This window comes from Stegodyphus dumicola, chromosome 10, assembly GCF_044657685.1.
Source record: "Stegodyphus dumicola isolate Sdum_Otavi_A_Nest chromosome 10, ASM4465768v1".
Lineage (NCBI taxonomy): Eukaryota > Metazoa > Arthropoda > Arachnida > Araneae > Eresidae > Stegodyphus > Stegodyphus dumicola.
The window spans coordinates 179,485,966-179,498,407 of record NC_140777.1 but is presented as its reverse complement, the minus strand read 5'-3'; the positions used below and the strand labels follow the sequence as shown (position 1 = coordinate 179,498,407).

At 32.3% G+C, this 12,442-nt stretch overlaps 1 protein-coding gene across 2 annotated transcripts in view; it reads left to right on the top strand.

Moving 5' to 3' along the window:
- LOC118187572 (uncharacterized) overlaps positions 1-11,802 on the top strand; it is a 56,406-nt gene extending 44,604 nt beyond the window's left edge. For both annotated transcript variants that reach the window (XM_085825937.1, XM_085825938.1), the window contains 3 exons: positions 8,638-8,814; positions 10,110-10,214; positions 11,484-11,802. In XM_085825937.1, coding sequence (XP_085682063.1) covers positions 8,638-8,814; positions 10,110-10,214; positions 11,484-11,662 — 461 coding nt within the window. In that variant the 3' untranslated portion in view covers positions 11,663-11,802. The remainder of the gene's footprint in view (positions 1-8,637; positions 8,815-10,109; positions 10,215-11,483) is intronic.
- The last annotated feature ends 640 nt before the right edge of the window (positions 11,803-12,442 follow it).

Here is a 12,442-nt window from a genome sequence, read left to right as displayed (position 1 = left end):
AATGCTTTGTTTGATTTAATTTTCACTTTTTTTTTTTTTTTTTTCTTTTTTTCTCTCTCTCTGATTTCTTTTTCACAAATGAACCTTTAAATAACTGATTTCATAGTATTACTTTATACTGCTTTTGAGGTAACCAGTCAACTGTCTGTGCTGTTTCTGTGATTTTATTACATTTTAAAAATTCAATAAAGAACACACACGCAAAAAAAAAAAAAAAAAAAAAAAAAAAAAAAAAAAAACTTGATAGCTATCTTGTAAAATACTAATAAAGGATTTCATCTGAGCTTCAGTATGTAACATCAGTAATTGAATTTTATTGTGGCTTGGTTAGGCTTATCGTCAAAACAAAATTGCAACTGATTGCTCTATTCTTGGGTACTTCCAAATGTAGGACAGCTACTTCACATGAACCAAAGCAGTTGTGCTTTTTTTCTGGATATCTAGCTGTAATTTTAATAGAATGTAAATAATTGGACAAACTTTGAGTATTATAATCTCGATTAGATTATTTTTTGATGCATAGTTTCATAGTATTACTGTAAAACAGAATGTTGTTAGGAGCAGTGAAACTTCAAAAATACTTTTCCAAAAAGGTTTCATGATTCTGGTTACTAGCGTATTTATTATAAGTTTTTTTCTTCTTTGTGTACTATTTGTTATTTTTCAGTTTCAGATTTGTTTTTATATTTAGGTTATCATACGAGGGCTATCCAGAAAGTAGATTACGTTTTGGAATAAAAAAATAAACAAAGTATAGGAAACAAATTTTATTATATACAGATGAAAGCCACACTCAAATACTACTTTTCTACAAAGTCACCATACAAATTAAGGCATTTATCGTAGCGATGTACGAGCTTGGAAATTCCTTCGTCGAAAAATTCGGCCGCCTGCGCCTTCAACCACTTCATTACCTCTTCTTGCCTTCCATCTTGCACAAAACTTGTGGTAACCAAGCTTTTCGCTGATGATTTCGTGCAACAAACTTCGCGAAATTTGTGGAAAACTCAAAGAAAGTTCCGTTATTGTGAAATTTCGATTTTCACGGACTTTAGCATCGACTTTTTCGAGAAGTTCGGCGGTCACTATGCTGGGTCTCCCACTTCGATCTTCGTCGTGAACATTGGTTCAGCCATTTTGAAATCTTATGACCCACTGACGCACTCCACCTTCAGTGATAATGTTGTCCCCATACACTTCACGAAGCTGCCGATAGATTTCTATCGGTTTACAGTTTTTTGCAGTCAGAAACCTTATTACTGAGCGCACCTTGCAGCTCGCGGGATTTTCAATTAACGCAGACATTTCAAACCGTCACAGTATCTGAACGGAGCACAGCACGAACCTCTCACTAGCACGGCTAGATGCAGACTGAGCTGCGCAACGCTCTGACCCCAAGATGGCCACCCTAGCCCCGCCCCTAGCGGACACAGACGGAAACGTAATCTACTTCCTGGATGGCCCTCGTATTTTAGATTTGCGGGATTTAGGACAGTTTTTATGAACCACATTTTTTTGGTTTAAAAATTTCTTCATTAAAAAATTTTATAAGTTTGCATTTCATTTTATATTATTTTGGTTTACAAAATGTATCACAATATACCGTGTTTGACGGCATATAAGACACACCCTTATTTAGAAGGCCACACACAAGGGGAAAAAAAGTTTGAATAGTCCGCGCGAGAGCTCGGTACCACAATAACTTAAAATGTGGTTTCTTTTAGTTCTCACATTTCGTAAAAGCCAAATAAACAATCATTGAATGCAATTACCAAACATATTTTTATTAAGGAAAATTAACAAACGGCAAGTTATTTTGAACATGATATGTAAATTTCAATAATGAATAAATGAATGAACGGCAGGTAATCAAACATAATATAAAATAAAGCAGAAACAACAAAAAACACAGATTCAAGGAATACGTTGCCTATCATGAAATTAGATTTTAATCACTTTCAAAACCATAAAAATCCTTTTCACTAACATCATCATCGAAAATGAGAATATCGTCATCACTACTGTTTCCGTCATTGCTAGTATCACCTTCTTCGAATAATGCATCGTCTTCTGTTCCGTCAAGAGCATTACTAATTCCGCACTTCTTAAAAGACAACAATTACTTCAGCCTTTACGTCCTCCCAAGATCTTTTTAAACACTCGCACACTTGTGAAATAGAGGGCCGCTTCATTCTACCTGAGGGTGTGAGGGCATGATGTGGCTCTCCTATCCACTTGTTCCATCATTCTTGCACTTTTTCCTTAAATGGCTTATTTACCGGTACATCTAAAGGCTGCAATTAGCTAGTCAGTCCACCAGGAATGACAGCTATCTGGGTTTTTAATTCTCTCGCTTTATTCTTTATGGTTTCAGTTCTATGGGCACTAAAGTGATCGAAAACAAAAAGAGTGGGTTTTCTTAAGAGTCCACCAGGTCGCCTCACCCATACATTCTGTAACCACAGTTTCATTCTAGCTTCGTCCATCCAGCCTTTCGAATGAACATGAACAATTACACCCATTGGAAGTTTTTCTTTCGGATGAGTTTTCTTTTGAATATGAAAAACGGTGGTAGTTTTGTGCCATCAGCACAACATGTTAGAAGTGTGAGTATTAAAGGGTCTAAATCACAACTGTGAGTATTAAAGGGTCTAAATCAATAACCATAAAAACCACAGGTCATGAAAAAACCGTATATCGGGTTTTTTCATGACCTGTGGTTTTTATGGTTATTGATTTAGACCCTTTAATACTCACAGTCTTGTTGGATGGTACATCAAATGTGAGTGGAATTTCATCCATATTTCCTATTTGACCGAGCTCAAAAGAAGTTTTCTTGCATGCATTTATAACAAACCTATGAAATGCTAGTATTTTTCTTCATAATCTGCTGGCGTTTTCTGTGCAATAATTGTTTATGTGCGTATTGATAAGCCTTGCCTTTTCATGAACCTGTAGCACCAGCCCTCAGACCCTGAAAAGGTTCTGATTCCCATGTTTTTGTGCAAATCCTTTGGCCTCATTGATTATCATTTTAGTTGAAACACTTATCCCAGATTTCCTCTTATCTATCATCCACATTTTTACGGCATTTTCAAGTTCAGGCCAAGATGGAGCTGGGCATCGAAGGTTATGTTTTTGTTTTTTAGCAGTCTTCAGTTGATCTTCCTGTAGTCGCCAAGTTTGCATCATTTTTTCAGTAGGTGGTGGACCGAAATGCCTTGCTGCTGCTCTGTTTCCATACACTTTGCCGTGGTTTAACACTCCTAGTTTATACTGAATTGTATAGCTTAATCTCTTGTTTCCTGTAGTCCTATTTTCCAGGGTATTTTTTTTAAACAAATAGTTTTAAGCACCGATACGTTTATACAGAGTAGCACCAATACCGACACGTGTCGGCTGAGTCAAAGATAGTCTATGTAAAGCAGGAAAGGCTCCATAGACGTAATGTGACCGTTGAACTTCGACATCAGCTTCGAGCTTAGGCGCTTTTTGGCGACAGATATTTCACGCATGCGAAAATAATTATGGCAGATGTAGAAAACGTTATGTGTGTCTAGACCTTTATCTGGACTAAAAATAGCATTCAGTATTGAAAGTTAACCTGTGTCCTTCACGTATAAGATGCAGGTAACTTTTTTGAGACCAAATTTGGGAAAAAAAGTGCGCCTTATATGCCATCAAATACGGTATCACCGCTTTTATAAAGTGGGGGGACATTATAATTTGTTTTAATTTTTCTTTTGCTTGCTTAGACTTTCGTGTTCAAAAGATGAAATTAACAAAATACTTATTCTGTACTTTCTGCTGAATGCCTAATCCAAATTGAAGAAATCTAGTAATATGTACTTTTTAAAAACATTTTTAAGGGCTATAAATTGTACAGATTGCTAGAAAATATGTATCTTAAATGAAAACAAATCACATACTTATACTACTGAAGTATTTTAAAATAAAATTGTTTTACTTTTATCATTTTATATTTTCTTATCACATGCTTGTATTACTGCAATATTCAAAAATAATAATTGTTTCACTTTCATTATTTAAAATTTTTGTCATGAAAGCTACCCCAAAAAAATTCATCTTGTGGATTAGATTTTCTAAAATCTTTCAAGATTCTATTAATGATGTACCTGTTTCATTCTTCTCAAAGTGTTTAAAAAACTTAATCATGTAATAGCATCATCTGAATTTTTGTATATTAGAATTTAGGAAGAAGTCTGCACAAAGTTGTCGAGATATTGACCTACATAAATAAATAAAAACTGCAATCCTAATAAATATTTAAAAAAAAAAAAATTATAGTCAACTTAATGTAAATAAAGTCATCCTTCAGTTATTGCGGTTAATAGGGGCCAAATTATAGTCAACTTAATGTAAATAAAGTCATCCTTCAGTTATTGCAGTTAATAGGAGCCAGAGCCAGCTGCGATAAGTGAAAAACCGCGAAGAAGTGTCACTCTCTCATTTTTAACATACACAAAAAATGTATGTATAATATCAACAAGCGTATATAAACTATATAAGAGGTGATGAAGATGATTTACTGCACAGGTTAATGAAAGCTTTACTGCTCCTCAGATGACACCTCATTGTCAGATGCTAGGGGCGCTGAATCATCACAGGCAGCTTCAGATAGAGCTGAGATAGCTGCAGGAGGCGGCGTAGAGGCAGCAGGAGAAGCTTCTGCAGAACATTTTTGGTGCACAAGGAACATCGCGATAGGGAGTTGACCATTGTTTTTTCTTCTGAGCAAAGAGGACCTTGTACAATGTCATTACACTGTCTATACGGTTATTGAATCCTATGACTCTGACCATGATGTCAGCGATTTCTTGGGGCTTTTGTTGCAGATTTTCCAAGGTAAGGCCATGTTCTTCAGCTTTGTTGTCGTCTCCGTCGTCAGCTACCTTCTCTTCTACCTCACTCGCTGATCTATTCATTTCAACGAGTTCCTAGTCAGTTGGGGGATTCGAGTGGCACTCGATCAGTGTGTTCACTTTACTCAAACATTCATTTGAATGAGCGCGATCATCTTTCCTAGATACGAGAGCGAAGGTGGGGAAAACGTCTAGGCCAATCAGCTTTCGAGATTCCAGAGTCGAGAGGGATATCAAATGGTGGGATGCTAGCCAGCCAATCAGAGACATGGATTTTTAATTGTGTAGGCAATCCCTGCCTTCTGCTGGCGTGCAGGCAGCTTTTTCGCCATAATTCCTCAATTTTGAATTTTTTATGAGTATTTTTAAACAACCCACGGTGTACTGAAGCCGTGATAAAATGAACCGCGAAGTAGCGAGGGATGACTGTTGAATTCAATAGAAATGGCGATTAAAATATTTCATTAATCATACAGGTTGCCTTTAAAAAAATAAAAGATATGACTGTATGTAATGCAATTTTTCTATCTAATAAGTGTTTAATGTGCTAGTTTCTCTACAAAAGTGAGTTAATCATTTATTGTTTAATTTTATCAATGTTTTATTTTAGTTTATTTCTTTGATAAACCTTTATAAGGTAGTGAAATATTCACTTAACTTATAATGGTTTGCCCTGGAAGCTGTTCCTTTCATTCTAGTGCGAAGTCCATGACAAAACTATTAGCTACTCCATCATAAAACATTTAAATTACTTACATGCAGATATCTTTAGAATATTGTTCTGATGTTGCCATTCCTGAAAAACACAACTCTTTTGTCACCAGCATCCGTGATTGCTGCATCATTTGTAAGCAAACCTGACATTTATAATGCTCTTTCTTTGAAGAGTCCTTTGAAATTTGCCATGAAACTTCTTCAACGTTTAAGCATCTTTTTTTTTTAATAACAATTAAGTAAATATTAGTAATACATTTATATATTTCTTACTTGTCACTTACTACATTTCTATGAAAACTTTTTGTTTTGGCCCTGTTTATGAAAGACAAATTATCAAGTCCAAATAAATGCCATAATATAAATATTGCTTATATGGAACCCAAATGGAAACCATTTAAAATTTTTTTTTTTAAATGTTATTATTAAGATGAATCACTACGGCAATACAAGCTTTCAAAGAAGTAACTTGGCATCAGTTAAGGATTTAAGCACCTTTAATCACTACAAACTCAGCATCTTCATTAATGCTATACACCAGGGTTTCTTAAACTTTTTTCATCCATGATCCCTTTTTATCACTGAGATTTTTTCGCGACCCCAGGACCCCATAATATTTACAAAAATTTTGTGGGACCCCATAAGTATTGCACAAATCCTACACATGCGTGAGTGAAACTGTTAATTTTTTTCATTTATACTGTAATATACTATTGCGGTTTTAGGTCATTAACTTTAATTTCTAATTTTAAGACAGACCAACGTGGAAATTTTAATTAGCTAACAGATGAAATGACAGCGTCATGGGCAAGGCAAGGAAAATGAACGCTTATATTATAAAAAGAATGAGTCGAAACATTTTCATTTTTTTCTTTGTCTCTATTGTCTTATCTTTATCTATTTTCAGATACATTGTGTAAAAATATTTGGTAATTGTAAAATTATTATAATTAGTTAAAGAAATATCAAAACTGCTAAAATTTTTGGCTACCCACAATTTAAGAAACCCTGCTGTACATTCTCTTAATTTAATATTAAAAGTTTATTGCTAAGTCTAACAAGATATGGAACTGCTATTGTTTCATTCTTGAAGATATTAACACATTATGTGCCATGTCAGTCACCAATGACCGATATTATGTTTTCTGTTTGAATCGCATTAGTAATCAGTGTTTGATGGTATACTTTTCGTTCAGGCTACACCACTCACTGGCGACTTGGCTGTATACAATTTATAAAATTATATTCTTCTATCCATCGTACAATTTACAAGATTATGCTTTTCTATCAAATTCTACACAGATTGCAGAATAAAAATGGAAAAGAAGAAAAAGCAGGCTAGGCACTTAATGTGTTAATGCCATAAGTATCTGAGATACTTTTGCGTACAACATTGATATCTATATTTGCTTCAATTGCGTTTACTAGTTTTTTCTGGGGGAACAAAAATCCTTTAAAATTTCATGAAGCTAAAAATATTCTGCAATAGGAAAAGAAAATATATGTGATAGATTTGTAAAAAAAACTTTTTGATTTACAAATGAAATCAACTTCCTTAGTAATATCTCGGAATTATTACATTTTTATATGAAGAAATTCATTCACAAAGAAAGCTAATTATAAAGAATCGAAACTAGTACAGTACAAAGTCCGAAATCCGGACATCCATTATCTGGAATGATCTAAAATCCGGACCTCAAAACCACCAACAATGTTTTTTTCTCCTAGGCTTTATGCCTGCACATTTGATTTCCCCTCTGCGCATAGTAAAACATCTGGAGAGTGCTGATTATTAATTTCACTTCAACGCTAAATAAAATACCCTGTTATTGAAGAAACAATCATCTTAGCATAAATTCGTACCATCAGTAAGTTGGCTCCGTTGCCGCACATTTGCTTGACACAAATCTCAAACCGAAACATTCCACATAGATACATCGTTGATCTGACGCCAACCTGGTGAATAATTATTTATTATACTTTCCTTTCATCACCGCATGTTTATCAAAATATGACAACTTTTGCCGGCCCTCAATAAGGCTTAAGTATATGTGGGAATTTATTTATTCAGAACTCTGATAAGCCTTAAGCATGTGCAAGAAATAGACATAAGTATAATAAATAACTTATAAAATTCAGGCTTAGTTGTCTCTGCATGATAGAAACAAAAAGATAGATAAAATTTAACAGAACAACTTGTCATTAGTCACCAAGCTCATGATGCATAGCCAAATATGTACAGCGAAGGATAGCTAAATTTGATGATGATAGCCACTAATTTTAAAGGTTTTTGGATATTGCAAAACAAAGGTGAAATTTTCCAATTAATGGATTTTGTATAGAAATGTGGAGAAGCGGTAATAAATGAAGATGATATAAAAGAAGTATTCCATTGTGATGACAATGCTTCTCAGTCGTCAATCAATTAATGAATGGTGAAATTTGTAATATGATTCTAGATCCATAAAATACCTCTATCGTTAGTAAAGAAAGTGACAAAGAAGTTATTACTGAAAACGAGAAAATTTCGATTGATAAGTTAGTCTGAATTCTCGAAACAGCAGTTACAAGACTTCAACAATGTAACTGAGATTATGTCTGTCTACGGAATTAAAAAGAAAGTACAACTTAAAACAACTTGCATTGAAAGAAATGTTTAATAAGGTAAACAAATAAATATGAAGTTTTTCTTTTTTTCTTTTTCTTTTTCTTTTTTTCTTTTTTTTTTTTTTTGTAAATTTTTGATGCCCTTTAGATCATAAATACTTCATTATTACATAAGTCACAATTTCACATTTTTAATTTTATAATTTCTACATGCCATTTTACTAGATTTAAACTGAGGGTCTAATATCTGGAAAAATCCCAAATCCGGAATCGTGGAAGTCCCGACGAGTCTGGATTTCTGACTTTGTACTGTATCAGTAAGTTGGAGTGTAAAGAATTAAAATTATCCTCTCTTTCTGTTGGTAGATACAGAGATATCAATATTAGTAGTTGAAGTGTAAGAGTTAAAATTATCCTCTCTCTTTGGTGGTAGGTTACAACAGTCCTTCAGGTATATACTGCATATCCAATTCCAGTAATTTTAATTGTGGCCCCACTTTCATCAATGTAATAAAAGGTTCTGCTTCTGAAAAGGTGAACTCTGGAGTTACTTCAAATAAACTGGATAGGTCTAGAGGTCGTCCTATAAAAGTTAGAAAAGGAGTGTTTGGTATGTTTTAAATATTTTTTTCAATCATTTGAAGCATGTACAGTCAAAAGTCGTTAATCCGGACGCCCATAATCCGGAATGATCTATAATCCGGACCTCAAAGCTACAAACTTTCTGCGCATGCGTCAACGCATTAATGCGATGGTGCATGCGCATTTAATGTATAACGGATGGTGTATAAGCTAAGCTAAAATTATTTAATTATTTATTTCAGTTAATGTTGCAGATTGCGTTGTTCCTTAATCTTCTAATTGGATCTAGCTTATTATTTTTTGCAGACTGTTAGAGCAATTTTGTAAAAGTAAGCTTGAACTTTTCATTATGTCAAAAAGAATTTCCGATTCTGGAGCTGCCAAAGGATATCTACAAAGCAAAAGCACATTTCGATTTCAATGTCCATCAAACAAAAAGTGGAATTGCTGCAAAAAATGGATAAAGGCATATTCTTTGTTTCTCTAACCATTTCGAAATCTGTTTATCAATTTCATGCTGCTCTGCGGGGCAGGGGAACGTTGCGCGCAATGAACTGGAAGTTGATCTGTCAGCACTATCCTTATCTTCAGGGCAGATGTTTTTATTTTATTTGGCTTATAATTCATTACTAAATGTAGTATTTCATCTCGATGTACTCTGATATGATTTAAATCAAATTCATTAAAAATATCACGAATACGCATCAAATAGTTTTCTGGTTGCAATTTTCTAATTTCGACTATGTGTAATGTATGCCGTACGCATGCGTGAGTTGAAAGAAATGTTTAATAAAGTAAACAAATAAATATTAAGTTTTTTTTTTTTTTTGTAAATTTTGATACCATTCGGATCATAATTGTTCTTTATTTCATAAATTACGGTTTCATATTTTTAATTTTATAATTTCTGCATGCCATCTTACCAGATTTAAATTGATGATCTATAATCCAGAAAAATCGATAATCCGGAATCGCCGAAGTCCCGATGAGTCCAGATTAAAGACTTTTGACTGTATAATTCTATTGATAACACATATTTTGCATTCTTCTATTATTACTTGTTTTTAAATATTAAAAAAAAATGTGCTTTTTTTTGTGCAAAGCTTTATTGAATTTGTCATTTTATTTTTAACTCTTTTTACCTTATTGGTTTTAACTTATAGGTTATATGTCTACCTTTAAATAAAAATTTTAAAATGTTACTTTTTCCTGCAGGTCTTGATTAACGGTAATTATATATTTTAAATCATGTATTTGTGAAATGGACTTGTTTTTAGATATTGTGTATATTTACATACAGTAAAATTTTATCTCTGTTTCCAGATTCAAAGCGGATAATATCAGATGAAGATATACAAGTTGTATCTCAGTATATTGCAGATGATTGGAAAATACTCATTAAGAGTTTGCCTGGGATCACAAGCTATAGTAAGGTTATTTATATAAAGAACAAATTTATTTAACATATCCCCCATATTAATAATAATATTTAAGTGTTTCAGTCCATAGAAAAGATTTCAAATAACAATTTTGCATTTAGGTGCCATTATAAAATATTCATATAGCATTTTTTTAAGAACATAAAGTTAAGGGAAGAATATTAAAGAAAAACGAAGAAAAAAATTCAGGAGAAAGTTAACATTATTAACACTAGTGAAGTTAACTTTCTGCTTGACTTTATATTTTAAAGCTTATTGAAGTAATATTTACATCTTGCGTCTTTTAGGGAGATGCATGTAGTACTTTACATAGTTTAAAGTGGATTTCAACAAATTGACAGTACGTGAACGTGTTTTATCATATAGCACTTTTAACTACTAGTAACAAAATATCTAAAGAGCAGTTGATTATAATATATGATAAAATGTATATTTTATATTAATGAAATTGTGTGAGTACAGAAAAATGATTGCAATTAAATCATAGTTTTATAATCATAAAGCAGAATATTTTTTATAGCTGCATTAAAATAACAGATACTGTTAGATTAGTGGTTCTCAACTGTTTTTGCCTCTGCATCCTTTTCAACATTGCTAGATAAGTATTCTCCCCTTTTTTCTATTTTTTAATATCTTTTATGAATTAAACAAGAAAAAGTAAGAAAATGTTAATAAATACCAAAATGTGAATAAATTTAGTTTTTATATTCATAAATGAAACCAAATATTTAACAGATAAATAAAAGACCGATCGCATTTCCCTTTGAAACTATGAAATTCTCCCTGTTTGAGAACCTTTGAGTTACATAGACTGTTTTTGTGCGTACGCTTGTATATTATATGGATCACCAGTGAGCAAGTGGATACAACCACAAAATATCCTGTAATTAATTTTGTATTCAATACTTGGTGAACTGAGCAGGGTGTCTGCATAGAGTTTTTATTTATTCTTTTGTCCTGTGTTATAGAAATAACTCATCATCCTTGCTCTGTGGAAGATAGTCTTTGTATGATTTGTTAAAGTAATCCAGTCTATTTTATTTACTCTGTAATGAATATGGGATTATTTCCCTATCATATGTATATAGTTTTTTTTTTCTATATCTGTAGAGCTGTTCAAAATCGCGAAATAGGAGACAGTTTTACTAATTTTTATGTCTTATATAAACTTTTTATTTTATAAGGTTCATTTTACATATCTGTTTTAATATTCACTAATTTTCATAATCATTCCTCATTTTTTTTTATATTTTTAAAGGTTCTTCTTTCCATCAAAGTTTAATTGATGCTTTGGACAGTCAAGATGATGTCAATTTAGCAGAACTAGCCTTGCTTAAATGGAAAGAAACACTTCCTCAAGTTTCAAACATCGGAAATTTAGCAAAAATTTTGTTCAGTATTGATCATCCAGATGTTGTCACTATTCTAAATCCATGAAACATTATAGGATAAAAATATATTAATGCAATTATATGAATATTATGCATTGCTTATTTGTTTTCATTATCAATAGTTTTATTTCTGTCATGAATTTAATACAGTTTTTAACTGTAAATAAATCAGTTTTGCAACTGAAATTTCTTCCAGTTTTTGGCATTTATGTGATCTTTGTATATGTGAAAATAGAAAAATAGGTATATCTTTTTTTCTGTTTAGATTTGGAAATTAATAATACTGTTTCATTATACTAGTCAGTTCCATTTAATTTGTTTTAATTGGTCTATTTTTATTTATGTACTTATTTTTACATCCGTGTATGAAGTAAATAAAGTATTGTAATCACGAAAAATTTCACTTATCATATTTTAGCGAAATCATCTACTTGCGGCTGCCATTGAATCCATTTGAATGATTATTTTGTGAGACATCTGTATGTACGGACAGAATAAAAGACTATTTTTCCCGAAACAAATCATAAAATGGATTCAGAAGTTATTTTTTCATGACATCTGTACATACATATGTATGTATCTTGCATAATTAAAGATGAGTTGCCATAGAAAATTGAAATTGTGTATATGGAACCGCTTTAACATGTAATTGTTGATAAACTCCCTTTTTCGTTTCAGTCAGATGCACCAAACACACACACATATATATATGCATGCAAGATAACAAATATATGAATCAAACTTATAATTTAAACTAATGGGTACCCTTTAATTCTTCCCCTCTGTTTTGCAAATTGTAATAACTTCTCTAAATTGTGTCATTTCT